The 22,157-nt window shown below is 46.9% G+C and overlaps 1 protein-coding gene across 3 annotated transcripts in view; it reads right to left on the minus strand.

The window, feature by feature from the left end:
- LOC132988657 (E3 ubiquitin-protein ligase RNF43) overlaps positions 1-22,157 on the minus strand; it is an 83,587-nt gene that overhangs the window by 19,858 nt on the left and 41,572 nt on the right. For all 3 annotated transcript variants that reach the window (XM_061056215.1, XM_061056214.1, XM_061056216.1), the window contains one exon: positions 11,266-11,379. In XM_061056215.1, the coding sequence (XP_060912198.1) occupies positions 11,266-11,379 (114 nt within the window). The remainder of the gene's footprint in view (positions 1-11,265; positions 11,380-22,157) is intronic.

Genomic DNA, 22,157 nt, shown 5'->3' on the forward strand with positions numbered 1-22,157 from the left:
CAGTGACAGCGCTAATGGAAGTGATGTTGATGTCGTTTATCAGCGTTGTTTAGCATGCAAAGTAAACCAAAAAGCACTCAAGACAAAGAGTAGCTCAGGGTGATAGAGAGGTCATTCGTTCATAAATCAAAGTATTGGACAAAGATTTGACCAGATGATGGCGCTAAAGTGAAGTTAAGGAATCACTAAAATTCTAGCATTTCATCGCGAGGGGCCACCTGCGCTTTAAAACAGAACACCTTGGTAAGTATTCATTCAAAGCATGCATGTATCCATGCTTAAGAGCTATTAGGAGTTTAACCTTTGTAAACCAGAGTCTAAATACTCTCACTGTTTTCAAATGAATGACTGCAGAGCCACACTGTCTGCCCTGTGAATCTGTTTTGTCAAACTCCTGTTAAAAGATGGAGGAGGGGAGGTGGGTGGATGGGGGGGGGGGCACTTGGCACTAACCTACCTGAGTCAGAGTTAAACAGGTTCATTCTGCAGAGGAGAAACAAAAACTCCCTCCCTGTGCCTGCAGAGTCCCACTCACAGGAGCGGTCTGCCGGCGCGCTCTAAACGCTGGGAGATGCTCGGGCGCGCTCACCTGCTCGCCTGGGGAAGTAGTTATTGGAAACACAAACCTGTGAACCCCTTGCCCAGGCCTGAGGCCAGCACACAAAATAAAAGAAGAGAGTCAGAGAATAAGACAGTGAGACACTGGAGGGTGAAGGGGCTCTGGGGAAACGGCTTTTTTTATGGGAACGTTTCACTTAATCTCATAAAGGCAGCGTGAAAAAAAAAACCTCCATCTGTTTGCGGAGCAGTTCAAAAGAGCGTCTACATGCCTCCACTTGCTGCGGTATAAAAACCGACATTCTAATGCCGATCTTAAAGAGGGCCAGCGGCTCGGAGTGCACAATGGGAGCTGGGATGTGCCAGATGAAGGGATGGAGGATGGGAGGGTGGGAAGAGATTCAGGCAGGTAAACAGGAGTGTGGGGGGGGGGGGGGGGGGGGGGGTGACATCAAAAAAGCGGGAGGAGAGAGAGTGAAATGTAAGCAACAAATCTTCCTGTCAACAGTCCTGTTTCTGACCTGGTAGACCTGACCTTGGAGGACCAGACAGACGAGACTCATGCGGGTCGCCCTGTGGCCTTACCTGCCACTCCTCCGAAGAAACCCTTTCACCTCTCAGACGCTCTGACGCTCTCTGTTCCCTTCCTCTCTTCTCTTCATGTTTCACTACAACGCTCAGTGTAGTGAAACGACATTCAGCAGGGCAACAAGAATGAGTGCTGTCAGATGGGGCCCCCTTCGGGAAGTTTCCCTACCGTCATTGCCAAATTTTCACATTTTAAGCCGCTGCTTTGGGGCCACCTACTGGTCTGGGGCCCCAAGCAGTTGCCTGCCTTGTCTGTTAATAAGCAGCGCCTCTGACAACGCTTACCAGTTGATTCTGTCATCAACAGAGTAATGTTCTTGCTGAGATTTCACGGGCAGCACCCTGACTTTCTGAAGCAGTCTGCAAAGACCAAAGTGAGGTAGACAAACGCTGACAAAACCTACAAAAACACTTCAAATTACAAACAAGTATTTGATTTCTTTGATGCATTAAAACACTGGGGACCAAAGGTTCATCAGGCGACACTACGATGCCTCTGAAGTGAGGCTTTCCTGCACACTGCTGCCTCTGTACACCTCCAGGCCTCCTCCTCCTCCTCCTCTCATAACCGGGGCAAGACCAGGCCCGATCCCATCTGCAAAGCTATTTTGACAAGCCTCCCCATCTGAAAAAATCTCCAGGGTTCAAACTGCTGGGAGATCAAAGGACTAATACTGCAGTAATAATAAGTTAGTGCCCTATAAACGCCTCATTCATCAGGGACAGGCAGCTATATGGTACAGCCGTGACTTCAGGCCCATTTAGCACTCGTCTTATGATCAGATCCGCCGTCCCCATGTGGAGAAAAAAACATCTTCATTTCTACAGGCTAGAGGAGTAAAGAATGAGCAGTAAAGATGAAAGTGAAGACGGAACATTTTCTCTTTGAATAAAGTCTGCAACCCTTCAGATCTGTCACCCCTCATGTCACCTCAGGCTGCAACACACACACACACACACACACACACACACACACACACACACACACACACACACACACACACACACACACACACACACACACACACACACACACACACACACACACACACACACACACACACACACACACACACACACACACACACACACACACACACACACACACACACACACACACACACACACACACACACACACCTATGATCATCATGATATCATGCACTTTAACATGGATTCATGGAAGATGGGTAACTCAGTGGAGCAACATGTCCTCGTCCCACTTCATCAAATCTGGACAATTTGAGCCGAAACTTTTGTGTCTCGCACAAACACAATGGGACGACGTCCATCGTGTCTCATTAAATGACTGACTGACACACGTGGACACAGAGTGGATGAACCTTCTTCTCCTGCTTGATGTGAAAGTGTTTGTTTGGAGGTTTTGGGAAGCCCTCGGTCCAGGGTTAAAGCGATAACTCAACATGGACATCGTGTTTCACAGACGACTTGTACTCCAGTCTCCATGGAGGTCCTGTTTTCTTTCACCTTTAAAATGCCTCCGACCAACACCCCAACGTTCATGTCTACAAAATCAGCTGTTGTTCCAAGCTTCAATGATGACTTTACATCTGATGCAGACTCTTCCTTCTGTCTCTGTATACAGACAGCTGAGCATTTAGCTTCAGAGCTCAGAGTTTTTGAAACAGTGCAGGACAGGAAGGGTTTAATTGTTTTCTGAAACATGAAGTCAACGCTGAATTATTATTTCAAAGCGCACCACGACCTGTAGGGGCTGGAATCACCAGAGTCCCATGGCACCATATCATCACGATACTTGAGTCATGATTCGATATTATTGAGGTTTTAATTGTGATTGAACTTCTTTAATCGCATATTTTGTCCTCAAACTAAATCAAGAACAGTTTTGACAAATAAAACATTCTCAGTCTCTTCCTCTCACTTCTGTCTTTTCATTTCTACACGAAGGGAGTCGAGCCTACAGACTGACCGACACTGTGATCAAAGTTAAACCCTGGAAGAGGCTGAACGCACCTCACAATCTGAACTCTTAGAATTTCAGTCTAATGGAATTTGACTGAACACTAACACGAACGGACGACTGAACACCTGCAGGAATTTTTAACAATGCAACTTTTTCTAAATTAATTGTGCAACCCCTTCAGGAATTTAAAACTAAAAAAAACACATTTGATATTTAAATAATAAAAACATCGATTGCCATGAAAAATATTGCAATAACTGTATCGATTCCAGTGCCCCCCTCCCCCCCCCCACCTCTAACTACCAAGTAGCTCTAGTTCTTTAACTTCACCATACAAATCATATCACAGAGTCCAGGTGTTAGAAAGGAAGGAAGCAGATCTTATGAAGAGATCACGAGTACCTCAAAGCTACCTTGTGTGTCTGTAAGGAACACCAGTAAAAAAACATCAGTATGAGGGATGACTGTTGAATATTATGACATTCTAAACTTGTGCAAAGCTTTCACATCATCCAAACAGATGTGGGCTGCCAGTGATGCAGAGCCTCTCTGTGTGCAGTTTGCATGTTCTCCTGGTGCATGCTGGGTACTGGGGCTTCCTCCCTCACTCCCTCATGCTCGTTAGCTTAATTGGAGACTCTAAATGTCTCATAGGTGTGCCTGGTTGTTTTTCTCTGTATGTTGGCTCTGTGATCGACCAGTCCAGGATGTAACCCCGCCTCTCGCCCAATGACAGCTGGGATCGGCTCCAGCCCCCCCGTGATAAGCGGTATGGATAATGGATGGTTGGTGTCCTCTCCTCCACGCTTGCAGCCAGCTGAAGGTGTCTCCTAACCGGTTGGGATGGAGGTATTTTAATGACAGCCATTTGGCATGGAGCGCTATCATCTGGGCTCTGTCTCGCTTTATGAGCATGACACGGCGTTCTATTTTTAGGGCAGCATTTTTCTCAAAACGTCTGCGCCGAGCACCGACGACAGTCTGATGAAACCCTGACCCCCACACGCTCCCTTTGAAGTGACAAGTGAGAGATGTGCCGCCCCAATATGAACGCCTTGAGACGCTTTGCATTCTGGAATAGCAGGAGCAGTCGTGCAGGAGCGCGGCTTGTGCTCGCCCTGAGGGGAAGCAGCCTAGCATGCACAGACGCTGACATGAGCGCTGTTTATGCAGGTTTGCATCAGTGTATCAATACATTGTTTTAAAAGATTGTGTCACACCCGGACATTGCCATCAGGGTCAAAAAATGAATGAAAACAGTACAAAATTTCAAAATAAAAGCCTAACAATTTTTATTTACAAATGCAAAATAATTTTTATATTTTTTAATTTCAAACATGGAATAAAAAATGCGATCACTACAGTAGCTGAGAAGTGCAAAACAAATTTACAAGATGTGAAACAGTTTTACCAGTCCCCAAACAAATTTACAAACGACAGAATCTTGACGGAAAGGGAATGTACCAAATGCAGGAAGCAACCCGGATGTGAATCTCTGGTCCTTCCGTCTCATCTGTATTCTTTAAAAGTTTGAGAGCCCGTCCATATGAAAAGCAAAACTGACTAATCGGGCTCAAATGAGCGGAACATCTTTCCATCACCATAAACTACGTATCATTCCATATCACTGTTTGCGAGTCTCTCCACCAAAACAAACCCCTCACTCAATCACTTCCGGGTCACTTCCTGCATTTGGTACATTCCCTCTCTGTCAAGATTCTGCCGTTTGTACATTTCTTTGGGGAGTGGTAAAAGTGTTTCACATCTTGTAAATGTGTTTTATAAAAAGTAAGTGTGTCTCACATTTTGTAAAAGTGTTTGTTTTGCACTTCCCAGCCACCGTAGATTAATCGTGATGAACTATATTTAAATTTAGCAATTCATCGTGATACATGTTTTTTTTTTTTAAATCTGACAGCCCTTATTTAAAGTAGTGATGATGTTTTCATGTTAATTTAAAGACACATCCGCTGGTTCTGATAAAGTCTTATGTGATACATTAAAGTGTGTTGAAGTGTTCACATATTTCTGCCTGTAGTCGTTGTGATGGCCCGGTGAATCAAGTGAAGCTGAAGTGTAAAAACAGGGTTTTGTTGGATGTTTGTACAGATGCAGGACAAAACACCGTCCACATCTTGTTAACAGGGACAAACTCTGCAGGCCAGACATACACACACGCAGGTGATAATCCAACAGCTTCTATTTTGGAGAGGCACTTCCCACCGAGCGGCACCGTAGACATCTCACTGTTTGTGTATAAAAGTTCTGCGGTGGCGCGGCGGACAAGTTCAGATTGGACCGAGAAATCAGGAGAGGACGATGCCTGCAGTAACCATGGCGAGGCAGAACGTCGCCCGAGTGTCAGCTCAGGAGGGGAGAGCAAAGGGAAGAGCAGAAATGTGAGAGAGGGGGGAGCAACAAGCTGCTAATCGCCCGTTTCTGGGAAAGAGAGAGGCAGCATCTCAAAGCAAACAAAACATCTTCCAGATTTGATGTACGTGTGTGGCTGGGGGGGGGGGGCAGTTCACTGTGCCATCTGCTCGGAGTCAATGTTTTGCTTAGCAATGCTGGCGAGAAACCCGGCAAGTAGAAGACATGCAGACGAGAGCCGCGGCCACAGCTGGGGCGTGTTGCTCTGAAAATATCCCGACAGATGCCGCAGGGGTGAACGCACGCACCTTTAGGCCAGAGGATTTTCCACCTCTTTAAGGTGACAGGACGAGCACAGCGAGAGCGGCCCGGGAGGCCCCAGACCCTCTGCAAATCAGTCGCACGCCTCCGGTCGGAGTGATGACAGCGCTGAACGGAGCTGAACGACAACAACGCTGCAGGTCAAGGTGACATCTGTTAAGCTGCGACCCCGCGGGCCTCTCTGACCTTTCAAGTCTTTCAAGTCTCACCGTCTTGTGATCCTGTGAACTGGAGGACCTTGCAGTTCAAACGCTGCTGGTTGAACTTCAGGGTTACTGATTATTCGCACACATCAGGGTGCGTTGTGTTTACGGCAGAATCACACGTAGGAATATCCACATGGCGGCCATTATCCTTTGATGCAAAGCTCGATTCTGGACGCTCAAATGCTTTAATTGTTTAAAATGTCCTGCTGCTTTGCTAAATGTACACCGCCATACGGTGCAGCACATTACAGTTACTACTCTGCAGGCGATCCACAGATCCCACCATGTCTGTGAACTCACAGCAACAACCAGCTGATGAGCTCAGAGGGAGCCATGTTTCCCCCTCAGATTACAGACACTCAGGTGGTGGAGGGAGGACTCGAGCACGGACACAGAACCGTGTGAATACAGTAACTATCTGAACCTAACACGCAGGGAGCAAACATTCATGTCAGTGGACGGAGATTGAATGACATTCCTGTTGCTCACGGCTCTGCCTTGTCCAAAGTTTCCCTTGGCTGAGTCCCACGGGAATGTGCTCTCCTGTGTGCGCTCGACAGACACAGACGACACATCGCCGGGTTTTCTGTCCTCGGACGTGCAACACAGCAGATATTTCAACGCACGACCAGGAACGCCTGACGGTTTGTTTTCCCTGTTAAAACTTTGTTCCAGGTTGAGCTGACCGTGGAAAACACTGACTGACAGTACTTTTGCTTTGCAGGAGTAACATCCCTGCACTTCAGTCGAGGAATTCCTGGTGAGTTCAACAGGCACAGACCAAGGTGGCGGGTTGGAGGTGAGGAGCGTGATAGTGAGGGCATGGTGTCTGTCTCTCTGGGTAAACTACAGTGTGTGGATCATGACAATGTAATAATCTCATTTTGTTTTACCACAGTAAAAGCCTCTCTGGTATGTTCTGGTAAGAGTTTTGATGATCGTCAGGATAAAACGTTGATGTGCACATGTTCCTTGTCTACCTTTGAATTCATGCCGTCGCTCCCCCGTGAGGGCTGCAGACGAAGAACTTTGTGCAAAAGTGATCAAGCGATCATGTTTCCTTCTTCATACGAGTTGTTTACCTGTTTCTCTCTTTCCATCCGCAGTATCAGCATGGTGTCATTGCTTCTCACATGTGATCTAAAGGCTTCCTCATCCCCCTGTAACACATCTTTATTTTTACTACAAAGAAAAAAAAAAGGCGACTCAAATGAAAGGCTACAGCCATGCGAGCTCAGCTCTACTCCAGGACAGCCGTGCTAATATCAACACGCTGTATTAAAAAATGTAAGGAGGTGGATGTAGAGAGTGACCACGACTATCCTTGAAGTCTGATTGGCCACCCCAAGGGGCTACTCTGAAGATCCTGTGCCTCGCTTTCAAACATGTGGCCGACGAAAGTTATTTCGGAAAGTAGCGGCCGCCTTGGGGTAGGAGCAACTTGGGGTTAAGTGTCTCGCCCGAGGACATGAGGCTGCAGGAGCTGGGGATCGAACCCCCGACCGCCCAGTGTGCAGATTCAACTGACTGCCCCCTGGTACACATTGACATTTGTACAAACTAACCCATAACAACAACTGTGACACATGAGGAACGCAGAGAGCAGCTGATGTTAACACTGTATGCTGGGGGCGTAGATGGCCTAGCGGTTTGGTCACACACCATATACGGTTGCTGTAGTCCTTCCTGCGAGTGTAACGTCTATTTTAATACCTGCTTCGTCATGAGAGGGGGAAAAACAAAAAAGAGGACACTGACTCAGGAAAATACCTCCGCAGTCACAACATCATCCAAATCAAAGCAGAAATAAACCCTCGGAGACGGGCTGATCAGACCACAAATGACCTCATGAGGACTGTGAGAGCCATAACGAGAGCACTGACTGAAGAGAGGGCCGTCATTAGGCTGCCGGACTCGAAGCTGGGCACTTCCTACTGAGTTATCTTCACAGTGATAGGGTGAGTACGTATGACAGAGACTAACTTTAGCTGCAGAGGAAATGGGAGGGAAGACGCTGTCGTCAGGGTCAAACAGGCACGAACTGCAAAGTTACTTCGTCTTGTTTTTTTTTTCTCGAGAGTAGAGGAATGGTATGCAGAGTGCCACGGGGAGGACTTATCTGCAAAACAGAGACGGTTAAGTAAGATGGATCTTTAATGGGTGCAGCAATAATGAGGCAGCCCATTATGAAAGATAAGCCCAAAGCTACTGTTGGATCACTTTTGAAGCCGCTGTGTTAAAGATTAAAGGATCACAGCAGTGATTCCACAAAGATCAGAAGGAATATGACACGGGGAAGAAAGCGCTCGTACTTTGTTGCTCAGGGTGAAAAAGAGATTTCGAGTAGTTTTCAGTTTGATCTCGTGCTTGGAATAACACAAATGCTCAAATCATTCCTGTGCTTCAAAGAAGGAATCATCTGGGTTTCAGAGGTATACGCTCCTTGAAAAAGTCAGTCCAGCTCTGAATAACAGATGAAAGTTACAGAAAGTCATAGTTGATCTCTTTGAAAAGAAACGGCGCATGAGTCTGGCAAATAATGAACTTTCTTGGGAGAGACAAAAAGCAAAAGCCCCTGAACACTGAAGCATTTCATCCCGGCTAGGACGTCCATTGTGTACCTGCTGCTTTTTACATCTACGCTGAGAAGCTCAAATGTTCCCTCTTTTTTTCCAGATGTTCTCCGTGTTCCTCCTCCTCCTCCTCCTCCACCTCCTGCTCCTCCACTCGTCTCTGATGAACTGGTGACGTTGGACTCGGCTACCAGAGGACAAGAAGCCAAAAGCAGCTGCCATCACATTTCCAGCCCCCTGTCTCCGCTTAAATAACATCAGGGAGGAAAACCTGAGGTCAGCGTCACCGCCAACTGACAATCAGACAACACGGGACAAAAACATCCTCATGACGGCCATGATTTATTCTCTCAACGGCTTCCCTTGTTTTCTAGCACTTCCTGTCACTACATCCACTTGATTTCTAGCACTTCCTGTCACTGGATTGAGTTGTTTTTCAATCAACATAGTTCTTCGGCTTCCCACAACACCAACCCTCTGCTTGTCAACAAATGCACGTTGTCTGAGAGGGGGAGGAATAACATCGCTGTGTGTGTACCTCACGATGGTGCAGTTGCAATTAAAGACCTTTGGAGGACGCCAAAGTGTACCAAACCAAATTCCTACAAAGCCGTTGTTTTTGGAAAAACAAAACCTTAAGTGCCTAAAAGATGCTACAATCACATTTATTACAATGACTTCAAACTTTAGCAAGATTGAGCAAATTTAGGGAGTCACACTTGAAGTAATTTGATCCTATTTCACACACACACACACACACACACACACACACGCACGCACACGCACACACACACACACACACACACGCACACAGGATTAAAGCAAAATCCGGCCCAAACCCTTTTCATCTGAGAGCAGCAGAATCAATAATGAGGCTTTCTAACAGAGTCAACAAGTTCAGGCACAGGCCAGAGACTCCATCCCTGTGAAAACGGATTTCATCACCACCATGGATTCTCATTGACGCTGTTCGACGGAGCTGCAGTCTGAGAGGAAGAAGGCCTAGGTTACAGATTTATTCAGAGTAAAGTTTACACTGATGCCTCCAGGCAGCACCGTGGCACACACATCTTTGGAGATAAACTTGAACTCTCCAAGCTGATCGGAGATACTGTGAGGTTGAATTCAGTAAGACAAAAGAGGATTAGAGAGACGGCTGCACATCGGCAGAGGAATCTCCCTGCTTGCTCATGATGTCGCAGAGGATAAGACCATCGGAATACCAAAATAAAAACAGAGGGCAACAATGAAACGTTATCCTCCCAAGGTTTGGAGCTTCACTTTGTTTGCTTTACAGTCTATTCTGAGTGTGTGCGGTGCAACACGAACCCTCTGTGGCCGTTGGAGTATCTATAGATCAGTGGGGCGGGTTGCAGTCAGACAAAAACTGTAAACAAGTCCCATCCAGAGACCAGGGCTGACCCAATGGTGCACATCCCCAAACCGTCTGACTCATCGTCTTCAAAAGGCCGAGAGGAGAGCGAACGGCTCAGCAGCTGCATGATGAATCCCCAATAAATCCACCAAGACCAAAACGCTTTGAATCTCGCAGAGGAAGCGAGGATGCAGGTGGCTGGAGAGGAGTTTATTGCAACACATACTTTCCAGACGACCAAAACAACAAGAAAGACTCCCCCTCTCCTCCCCTCTCCTCCCTCCTTTACTTCGCCTGATTTCAAAGACGATCTGCAGGGAGGGAGAAAACACTCGGAAGCCTTTTGTTCCAGGCTGATTTTGCATGGGGGGGAGGAGGGGAGGGGGGGGGGGGAGAGACTGTGTTTTGTGTGCGGGACAACAAAGTGTTGCCATTAAGGCTTTTAATCAAAACAGTTTTCGGGGAGTCAGCCTTGAGTGACAGCCTCCCCCCTTTGGCCTTCCTCGGTTTGCTCACCCGCTGGAGGAGCAACAGGAGGAGGAAGAAAAAGGAGCGGGGAAGTGTGTGGGAATGTCTCTACATCGTCGCCACGGCGGGCAGCTCCTAAACATGGCTTTAAATTAGGGGGAAAAGAAAACACAGGCTAAAAAAAGGAAGCAGCCTGACTCTGCTCCTACGTGCTAATTTGTCACCACTTAAAAAACAGGAAAAAAATAGCATCAGTTTGAAATCGCGCTGCTTTAAATGTTTGAATATGCCAGCCTGTATGTGCATGGTAGACTACTTAAACACACGGGGGATTTAGGTCAACCATTGCACATACATCAGAGTTAGAGGAATCTATGGAGCTGCGTTCATATTAGAGGGAAGAAGAAATGGAGAGCAGCGAGTGTCTGGTTCTGGCTGGCTGGGATCGGACCAGTGACAGCTGGGGCTTGAAAGCCTCACATCCAAAGCCAGGGCTCACTGCCACTTGCGACATTGCAGTGCTGAGCTAAGCCCCCCCCCCCCCCCCCCTCCTCCTCCTCCTCCTCCTCCCCCTTCTCCTGTCCAAGCCCTCCTCTGAAAGATCATCGTCCTGAACAAAACTTCAAGCCCCTGCCAAACAATTCCCCCTCAAACCGTCTCGTCTTTAAAGTCTGAGTCCAAGAGCGGAAGAGGTGCTGGAGAGAAGACAAGATGGCAGCCGGCTTTATCTGTCTGCTGCCGTGTCTGAGAGGGGACGGGGTCACAGAGAGGGGAGTTTCTCAGAGGCTTTGAATCAGAAAAAATGCATGAAGCATTTTGAAGGGCATGTGTGTGTGTGTGTGTGTGTGTGTGTGTGTGTACCTTATCGAGCAGCGGCAGACAGCGGGGTACCCTGTGCTCCAGTTTGACAATGGTGATGAAGTCACTCTCTTGTCGTTCATCCTCGCTCGTGTTGCACAGCGACAGAGGGTGATACTGCGGATGGAAAGAGAGAAACAGGTAAACAACTCGTATGAAGAAGGAAACATGATCGCTTGATCACTTTTGCACAAAGTTCTTCGTCTGCAGCCCTCACGGGGGAGCGACGGCATGAATTCAAAGGTAGACAAGGAACATGTGCACATCAACGTTTTATCCTGACGATCATCAAAACTCTTAGAACATACCAGAGAGGCTTTTACTGTGGTAAAACAAAAGGAGATTATTACATTGTCATGATCCACACACTGTAGTTTACCCAGAGAGACAGATGTTTTCACGTCACTCATGTTAGGAAATCTGCATCAAAAAATCCTTTGTCTTCAAACCGTTGATCTACAAACCACCTAGTCCTCCAGATGTATATTGTTCTATACAAAGGAAATGTAGATTTGTCTCAGTAAGTCACGCCCTGTTGTATATGGTATATCAGGGTTTTTCACAAAGACAACAACAGTCACAAGAAACACGATGAAAAGCAAATGTACGGTGTTGTCGAGGTGATGTCTGATTTCACACCTCTAGAGAAAACGTTCCTATAGAATCCTTTATGAGTTAAATTGAGGCGTTTCCTCTCCACACTGTACCCTGTTGATATCAAGGGGAAGAGAACGCTGGCACCTTACAAAATCAATTACACGGACGGCCATTTTCACTCCCACTCAAAGCCTGGAGGACTGAAAGAACGGGAGATATTCTTCGGTTGGAACATTTGATCCCCTCTGAAAGGGAGGAAATTCGGAGCTGCTGAAAGGCTGCATTTAAGAGCTCAAGGGATCGCGGCGGTGTTTGCAAGTTGCAGACGCGCTGTCACGCAGGACGGGGAAAACGGGTCCTGAAAAACACCCGTGTTATCACTAGTTTGCTCAGATGACATCACTGAGGGCACGGATAAAGTGCTCCTTGATCAGGTCAAAGATCCCCCTGCCGCACCCACACCCCTGCAGAGCGGCCTAACCCCGCCCCGGCCAGGCCCGGCCTCGTACAGGCCCATCCTGCCACGGCGTCTTCATGTGTCTTCATGTGGGCTGTGGGCTGAGGTCATGGGGCTCCCCCTCATCTCACCCAGCGGAAATCCCTAAATTAAAAAGACCCAAGGGTGACATCAACAGCTGGCATCCCGGTCCAGAGGGAATGACGTAATGGGGCTGGTGTGTGTCTGTCAGAGGGAGAGAGGGAGGAGAGCAGACGGGGCGAGACGAGAGGGACAGGCAGATAAAAGAAAACAGGATGAGGGGGGGTAGTAAGGAGGGAGATCCCTTCTGTATTCAGTTAAGATCATATTCCTTTATTATTAATATGATGATTTAAAGACAGGGGGAGATGACTATTGATCGCTTTGAAAAAAAAAGAAGAAATGACAAATTACAAACTGTGCTGTGATTATCGACTTTTTTTGCCAGGTTAACCATCGGCCAGACAAAACAGAACAGCAACCAAGATGGCTGCCACCGTCACTGACCTGTTACTACAGAATGTCCTATGGTCTCAAATTGAACTAGCGCTGTAAAGCTGAACGCACCAATCACAGGATGGCCTCAGCCCGCTGTGACATAGTGCAGTAAACAGGCGACCGGGGCGCCATGAGAGAGAATACATTCCTCCTGCTGAAAGTTATTGTGCTTTTAAATCCAACTCTGAAACGATTATTTAAAGGTGGGAAAGTTACATACTGTGGCTTTAAATCTTAAATAACAAAGTTAACCATCTCCATTGAAGAATCCTCCTTTGTGTAGTGTTTGCAGACCCACGCATGGAGCTTGAGTGGCCGCCGCACGCTGCACTGCCAGCAGCCTCTACCAGTCCACATTTACAAGGCCCAAATTAAAGGCCTGACGTTGAACTTGGCCCTGAACAAAGAGAAAAAAATGGGAAATAAAATGAAATCCTTTAATGACATTACTTCAATGATGCCATGACCTCCGCTCGTTTTTGCTATCGGTTTGTGGGAAAGGTTGAAATAGAGCCACGTCCAGGAAGAGGATTCTGACGTCGAGAGTTTGCGGCAGTTTTCGACATGAATGGAGCTGTGCATTCATATTTCATAAAGCAGATAATAAACCCACAGCTGAGCGGCTGCTTTGAGTTTCTGAAAGCTCGATGAGGCGCTGAGGTGAACCACCTCCACGGTCACAGTGTCTATGTTTTGCATCGTCGACAAGACTAAGCATTATCTTCTATTTTGAATACACCCACACCACTTCCAATCATATGGCTGTAAACGCTCCCCATGTGCCACCATTGGTGCCACTTAGAAACATGCAGCAGCTGGACTATAAACAGCAGCCAGGACAGACTGAAACGTCTTCATTCGGTTTGTGTGCGGCCCTGAGAAAAAGGGGGCCTGGGAAACCAAATCACTGAGTCTCCATTTCACAGAGACCAGAAACCACAGGGCACGCAAACAGCTCCCCACAGACTGTTAACAATGCTCACTCCTCCGTTCTGCCTCCTCCTCCTCCTCCTCATCTGTCTAGATCTGTTGCAAAAAACTAACGGGGACATGTCCCTCGGTTCCTTTGTAGCCACGATTAAAGGCATTCCTCTCCAGCTACAATCAAAGACTACCCCAAAAATACTCAGAGGCAAGAATCTAACAGCCTCAAAAACAAATACATGTCAGAGAAAAAGGGAGGGATAAATAGTAGCTGCGGTGAGAAGTCAATAATACTTTTTTCTCTCCCTCGGTTAGCCCTGCAGATCTTCTTTTTTCATGAGCCAATAATCAGCAAGAGAGCTTTTTAGTTCATCTGCTGCCAAGACAGAACCAGGCCCAGGCAGTTATGTCAGTGCGCGTTAAGAGAGGGGAAGCAAAAAGAGCGTGCACCTCTCATCAAGAGCCACCGCACCGTTAAGTTCAGCGAAGGTCGTACGCCGTCTGGGCAAAACGATGTTTACAAAGTCATCTAAATGAAGCAGATTAGGTTTGCGCAAGAGTGGACAGACGCAGATCAGTACGCGTTGATTCCATTATTCAGGAGGAATAAAGAGCGAGGCGGCTCTGCCCCTGGAAGGCCTGCCAGGTTTGTTCATATCAATGGAGAGTTCAATCAAACATACAAACATACACACCTAAAACGACAAGCTACCTGAGCTGGGACTGACCCACTTCTGCACCGAATGACTCATCCTCCCACGTCCCATGAAGTCTCTTTGTGTCTCTCATTGTCTTCACACTCCACCACTAAGCACACACACCTGCTCTGCGCAAACACACACTCACATGAGGGGCGAGACGGCGAGCTCGGAGGGAGATCTGCAGTCTACAGCGATAACACGGTTTAACACAGAGACCACGATGTGACTCTTCCTCGCTCTTAAACAGTCGTCGAGTTCTGACCTCACAGATGCAAACACATTGACGTTAATCTATTGGACGGGTGCTAACGGCTAGCTGGTTCTTCCTCTGATTGGCCGAATGGTGTGAATGAGCGGGACGTGTGCACAGGGCTCCGGATGCTGCGTTGGATGCATGTCATGTATCCTTCATTTAGATCTTTGCCCTGGTGCTTTGCATTGTGGGAAACAGTGTGCGAGGGAGACTGGTCTGATGCAGACTGGAGATTTTCCCTGAATCAGAACGACCTCCAGGTATTTTTGTCATACTGGGGATCTCACATTTGTTCACATAATACTGTTTGAAATTCCATTGTTTTGCCATTCAGAACAGTTTTTTGTCATGCTTTTATTTTGAAATGTCGTATCGTCTTAAACTAAGGGTACTCTACTTCCTGTTTGGATACAAACCTGCTTTTATTTTTGACCAAGACTCTCTTAAAGGAGAGATCCTGTATATCTCTACGAGAATATTTTCCTGGTAAAAATAAAGGTTCATGAAAATTCAGAGGTGCACCGATGGCATAGTGGTGAATGTGCAATCCTCAAGGGGGCAGCCCAGGTTCAAATCCGACCTGTGGCTCTTTTTTTCCTCTCTCTCTCTTTCTGATGTCCAACTCTATCCACCGTCCTGTCTCTCTGATAAAGCCCCAAAAATAAATCTTGAAAAGTAAGGCCCCTCTGGTAGAGTGAAGGTTAGGACGTGAAGTTAAGCACAGAAACAGGAAGTGGTTAGGGCTTCCCTCCAGAGAGAAGAAGTCAGCGTGATGTGCTGCTACAGGACTTTTGGTCGACACTGGAGAAGATAAAGATGTCAGCGTTAACAGTCCTGCTGACATACTTTGTCTCATTTTTCAAAGAGGCGTTTAAAGATTGATTGTATCATAACTGCCGTGTGGTATTTGACATCTTTATTCAGTGATTTTAAACGAACTGATGCAGCGACGCTCAGCTTCTGATGCTCTTGAATCGGTCACACTGGCACACAGAGGTTCAAAGAGCGACTCGGCATAAATCAACGAGCCAGAGATATTTTTCTTCACAGGATCTATATCTGTCTCTGAAGGTGTAAATCAAAGCAGTTTGGTGATTGTCTTGGCAGAAGATGCTTTAATGAGACCAAATGTTTGTTTAAACCGCAGGAAAAGCAGCTGCCAAGACGAGAAACCAAGACCGCATGTTGAAGCCCAAAGATATTTGAATGTGTTTGCCTGGGTTACTGAGCAACACTAACTGACGAGTGCATCTCTGCACAGACTCGAGAGAAAGGGGAATATATTCATTAAGGGGTGGACTGAGTCTGAGGTCAGAGGTCAGGATGACACACTGACCCAGTGGAATCACATCAAACCACAGTGTGAGTGTTTGTGTGAGCGTTGGTTAATGAATGAAAGAGCTGCTACGTATAGTAGCTGGAGGCACCTCAGCATGTGAACATATGTGTGCACGAGGTGACTGTTGCATCTGAGAACACACAATCTCAAGTAGAAGCACAGATACGATAGAACGCCTTCACTGAAGTCAGGGGCGAGTTTAGGTTCAGAGCTTCATGAGGGCTGAGCTCATGAAGAGATGGTGACTTATAGTAATATGCAATATGTAACTCTGACACCTGGTGTTTAAAATGGGTACTGCAGTCCAAACTCAAAACATTGTAGAGAAACAGTGTTTATCCAGCTCTGCATCGGTCTGTAAACCTTTCTGTGTTCTAACCTCTCTCCATTTTTCAAAAGCATCTCCAATATTGATCCTAGTTTGAGCACGTTTCTGCTCGTGGAGCTTATTAGAAACATGCAGAGGCTTTTTAGGTCGGGTACAATATGTAACAATGCTCATCTACACCTCTAGTGTTGAAAAATGAAACCGATGCTGAAGTGTAGCATCCTGCAGTTCCTCGAGTGTCCACTAGAGGCTGGCTGCAGAAGCACAGGAAGTCACATACACACCCATTCTAAAAAGCCTGTTTTTACAGCAGAGATTAACATGTTTACAGCCTGGTTCAAAAAACCAAACAGGTCTGATTAGCTCATGTCTCGATCGACACACACTGTACGGGGGGGTGAATGTTTTGATGACTCATCAGTTTTGATTTGATGAACGATAAGAGTTATTCACAATAAGGCGTGTAGCTGACCTGATTGACAGGCGGGCGCGGTGTAACGGTTTGTCAGGAGGTTTAAAACCAGCCTCAGCTCCAGCTCTCATCCTGTCGTTAGGTTGACATTTTAAACTGCAATTACACTGTCCTACATTTCACTTCTTTATTGTATGCTGTTTTTTTTATCCATCGCTGTTTTTAAAATGTTGATTGTTGTACAGTGTCCTTGTGTGTCTTGAAAGGCGCTTATAAATAAAATTTATTATTATTACTGAAAGTTAGACTGAGACAGCATTTCCAGCACGGAGACCGCCATCGATGGGACTCTGGGGTGGGTGGATTTGGGGACAGGACTGCTGATATTCTTGTAGCTCATTGGTGAATATTATAATACTGTACATTCAGTGTAAAACCCGATAAAGAAACTTTGGATTAAGAACAGTAACTCTGTACGTCTCTACTTCCCTCCTCTGCAGGCGAGAGAGTACGAGAGTGCAGCAGAGAGAGTCTAAACCTCCGCGGTAACTTCAGGGACAGCGCGAGAAGCCAAGACTCTGAGCCTTTTCTCAAATGTCATATCCGTCCTTGGACTGAAAATCAAACAGTGCTGGCTTATTCACACACACTGCGGTCCAGCGTTCCCTGCCACAGATGACACTGATACACACTCCTCATCAAACAGGATCTCATGACCCTGCACTGAGTAGATTTAATGTACATGAAAGGCTGATACCAGAGTGACGTCGGTTTGCCCGCTGCCAGGGGAGAGCAGCGCAGGGTCTGGAAAAGAATCTCCTCTCTCTTTGCAAATGCAAACTAACAGGAGGCATTACTGCTTTTGGTCCTGTCAAAACAAAAGGCGTGTCATCTTTCCCCGCCGCTTTATTGACAGTGTCAAGCCCATATCCAGTGACGGTTACCGCAGAGAATGACTCGGGGAAATGTGATCCTATAATGAGGCCCAAATAATTACCAGCAGCCCCAAATTTGCCCGGGCGCTTTCTTTAAGTAGGTGCACTTCCCCCCCACAGTCTCTGTTCTATAAAAGACACCAGACGAGATGAGGAAGAAGCCGGAGAGAGGGGAAGAGTTTGTCTAAAAGAAAGGGAGGTGAGGAAAGAGTCTGAAAGTTGACGTTTGATAAAGTTTCTGAGCACTAAGGAGGGAAACATATCAGAGGAGATGCACACCGAAAAATGAAGACATGATTGGTCAAAAGAAACGCTGCTCATGGTGCAAAAAGGTGGAAAAAAACCCAGCCGCAAGCGTTCAGTCCTCGACTATCATGACTGCGACTGTCATTAGTGTTTCACAGAAGATATAGACACCGGCTGTTTTGAAACTGACGACTATTCTAGTCCTGTAGTTCATACTGATTTGTCCAAAGTGCTGTATGTGAACAAAGGTTAGGTCTGCAGTGTCCCTAAAATACCAGGATGTAGAACTGATTCAGGTAAAATCTACAGCCTGCATCAGACCAGTCTCCCTCGCGTACTGTTTCCCACAATGCAAAGCGCCAGGTCAGAGATCTAAAGTCAGCGACGGACAGCAACGTCCATCGTAACAGAGGAAATAATCACAATCAGACCAAACCACACAAAGAATTGTGTGTGTGCAGAGCGCGCTCTGCTCTCATTGGTCAATATTACTGCTGTGACAGAACACATCAACAGAAAAAGGCTGATGGGTCCACAGTCCTTAAGTCTGCTGGATCCGGATGAGGAGTCTGACCTCATCATGTCTTACAAATACTGAAGTTCCAATCCTCGGGAAATGTGAAAATGAAATCATGGCCCCGGTACAAAGGAGGCGACATTATTAAAGAAAGCATGTTGTCATTGACTTCCTCACATGCAGATTCCCTGATCCTCTCAAAGTGCACGAGGGTTTCATAATAACCTGCAGCATCAAGGTTCAACTGGGATGAACTTTGCACACGCCAAGCTATAGGAGCAGCTGCACAATTCGGCTTTGATCACCGCGGCAGATTTCCTCTCAGGCGAAGTGAAAGTCAATGAAAATACTGGATTTAGAGCCCAGCGGGGGAGTTATAAAACTCTCTGTGGAAGCACTTAACTCTTAACTTATGCTCCTACGTTATCACTGCCAGGAGTAACTTTACTCAACAAGTCTCTGACAAACTGAAGCTGCACAGAAAGACCAATATTTGGTCGAAATAATAAAATATAACTTCAGACGAGTGAAGGCATCGAAATCCTGAACTATGACCATGCTTCTCTCTCTCTCTCTCTCTCTCTCTCTCTTTCTGTCGGTCTGTCTCGGACGAGCCACTTCACAGGCAAACTGTGTTTCTTTGAGGTCGTCATGGAAACAACTTGAAGATGGATCCCTGTGGCCTTTACAAGTCCTGCACAGGTTCTGCGGTTTCTTACACAAACGTACACGCTCGCATATATACTCCCCCAAACATACACACTACCAACAACGCGGGCCACTCCATCAGCCCGAGGCCAGCACCGGGCTATACATTTCAAAGCTCTGAGTGAAGCATAAACACAGCACTTCCCTGTCATAACAAGTCAGTGGCTCGGTAACCCCGGCAGTTTGTTAGTATTGCAGTGATCCTTCTTCCCTGTAGACACGGGGGCCACATCCACACGTCCTCCAGGCTTCCTCCGGCCCGTCCCCGGCCTGCAGGACCACTCTCCAACTCTCTCAGGTTCCACAACATCAGTCGGAGAGAAAACCAACTGTGTTCAATGTGTCAGTCAATTATGGAGCGGGACTTAAGGTCAGCTATGTGGAAAGAGATTAGGAAGGGTGTGCACTGAAGGGAACCGCAATTTATGAGAACAAAAGAGACACAAAGAAAAGGACAAAAAAAAAGCAGAGAACCAGGAGAGTGAGCCACGTTTAATACAACTCCTCATATCATCTTCGTCACTGGGGTTGTCATGACAACAATATTTCAAACTTAGGTATGACACTAGTAAAAATCAAACCACGTTGATACCCGTTTAGATACTATGGCAGCAACAAAAAGAGGCAATGGAATCCAAAATATTGTACATTTCTTTTGAGGCAAACTTCCTCACATCGTCTAGATTTCACAAATAACTAAAGTTTCCAACATATTCGTGCAATCCAGGGCGTTGGGGCCTTGGATTCTTTAGGTGAATTTATGTCTCAGTTCAAATTTTCCAGATGAGAGGAAAAGCTTTGTATGAGTAAGCTAATGCTACATTAAACCACACGGTCATGCACAGTTAGCATTAGCCCAAACGGCCGTCCTTCTTTTACGACGTCCTGCGCTGTGAGCGGTTTGTTTGTGTTGGGTTGTGGGCTAATTAGGGAATACTTGCAGAGATATTTCAGTCTCAACCAAAGTGGTAGACCCACTGACTGCCATCGCTAAAACATACAGCTGCACCGCCATAGCATGGCGAGGAACACGTGTGCGCCCCAAACCAACGAGTCATTACTCCTTAAAACACACCGTGTGTACATACCGTATTTTAAAGTACAGATACAGTTCTGTGTGCAGATCTGTTAGAGGACAGGGTTGAGTTTCAAAATAAAACGGCTGCATGAAAAAATAAACAGCAAACAGTGGCTCCCCCCCCCTCGGAGCGTAACGATGGTGCCACCCGAGGAGCGATGCAGTGTGGTTTCTGTTTAACGAGAGACAGGTGCCTGTTTTACACGCTCACACATAAAATACAAAAACAGTCGGCTGCTGGGGGTGTTTGGAACATCCAGCTTCATTTAGAAATGCAATCTCATGCCCCCCCCCACCCCTTCAACCCGACCTCCAAAACGTCCCTATTCCAGGGAGATGGGTCAGACTTTATTATGGTATAAAGGCAAATGAGAGGGCGCCATTTCCTCTACTTCTTCCCCTCTTCCTCCTGTAGCTCGGACTATTCTTCCCGTCAGCCTCGTAAACCTTCAGACTCTAAACAAAAAGAGGTCAATTTAAAGTTTGCAACTGACCTTCCTCCATTCATCACTATATTTTGTAGTGGATCTCCTCCGTCTAGTTTTCTCCAGAAGCATTTTTCTGCCCTTTTAAACGCACTTCATTTAAATGCAACATGCGGCTCTGTGTGATAGAAGCGGTCCTCCAGCGTGTCTCTGCAGCAGGTGTGGTTCACCTGTTGGCGGCTGAACTGGAGTGAAAAGTGAATTCACTTTAAACGGCTGCAGAAAAGTGTAAAGCTCAATTACCGGGGTTACAACTCGCACCGTTAATCACAGCCTGTCCTCCCAGCTGCTCCGAATGAGTGGCAGTCCCGCTAGCTTCCTCCTTCCTCACAGGTGATCCCTTTAACATCTGCACGCTGAGGATGAACACTTGAAACGCTTTACCCTTCTTACAAGTCATGTAGATGAGTGTTAGAGCCTCAATCTTACATTTTCTGCAAAGAGAACCCCTGGGAGCATAACCTCGAAGAAAGGTAAGCTAAATGAAAACAGATCTTGATATCATAAACTCCATTAAAGTTCTCTTTTTGCTTTTGCTTTTGAGTGTTTTGTCATCCTGGTGCAGGGTATCTCTAATTGGAGCCATGAGATGTGTCGGCGTGCCGCAGAGAATCCAATAATCACCTGTGGCCCGATGTCGGAGAAATGCAGTCATAAAGGGAAAGGAGCGAGTAAACACAACAGCTAGCTAACTAGAGGCCTCCTCCGTGTTATTTATACTCTCCCCAAATGTTTATGTGACCATACTGCCGAGCACACACACACGCGCTGCATCCTTAGCAACACTACCAGTAAATAGTCACAAAACACGAGCACAGAATTCCTCTGATGTGGCCGTCGCCTGCGTGCAACACACCTTGTAATTGGCAGCATAATTGTTTTCTTTTTCGCTGCTCTATTTCACTCGGGCTCGGAGGCGGGCGTTGGAGCAGGCCCGATTTATGTCGAGGACACAAGCTGAGAGCTTTTAGAGACGAGCCCACGCAGATGTTTCTGTACGACATTGTTGGGACGTGGCCTGACATTCGTGCGTCTCCATATCCACCTGACTGTGGGGGAGGGGGCACTTCCTCTTCCCCCCCCCCCACCCCTCCTATCACTATAGAGGTGCCCTGCTGGTGGGCGCTGCGCGATCCAGACCCAGCTGGACCCTGTCTCGTTTTAATGGACAAATGAAGTGTACAGTTTGTCTGTGCGGAAGTATGTATGTACTGTATGGAGGGGGGGGGGGGCACAGGGGGCTGGAGGGAGGGGTTGATGAGTGGTGGGCACGCAGCCAGGAGCAGGGAGCTCCTCGTGGAATGCCATGGAAAAATGAGACAGAGGAATGCAGACTCCACTGAGCAGTGTAAACAGGCCGGGCGGAGAGAATGCTGCCTCGCCGCTTTGAAGTCGC

This window comes from Labrus mixtus, chromosome 14 (assembly GCF_963584025.1).
Source record: "Labrus mixtus chromosome 14, fLabMix1.1, whole genome shotgun sequence".
NCBI lineage: Eukaryota > Metazoa > Chordata > Actinopteri > Labriformes > Labridae > Labrus > Labrus mixtus.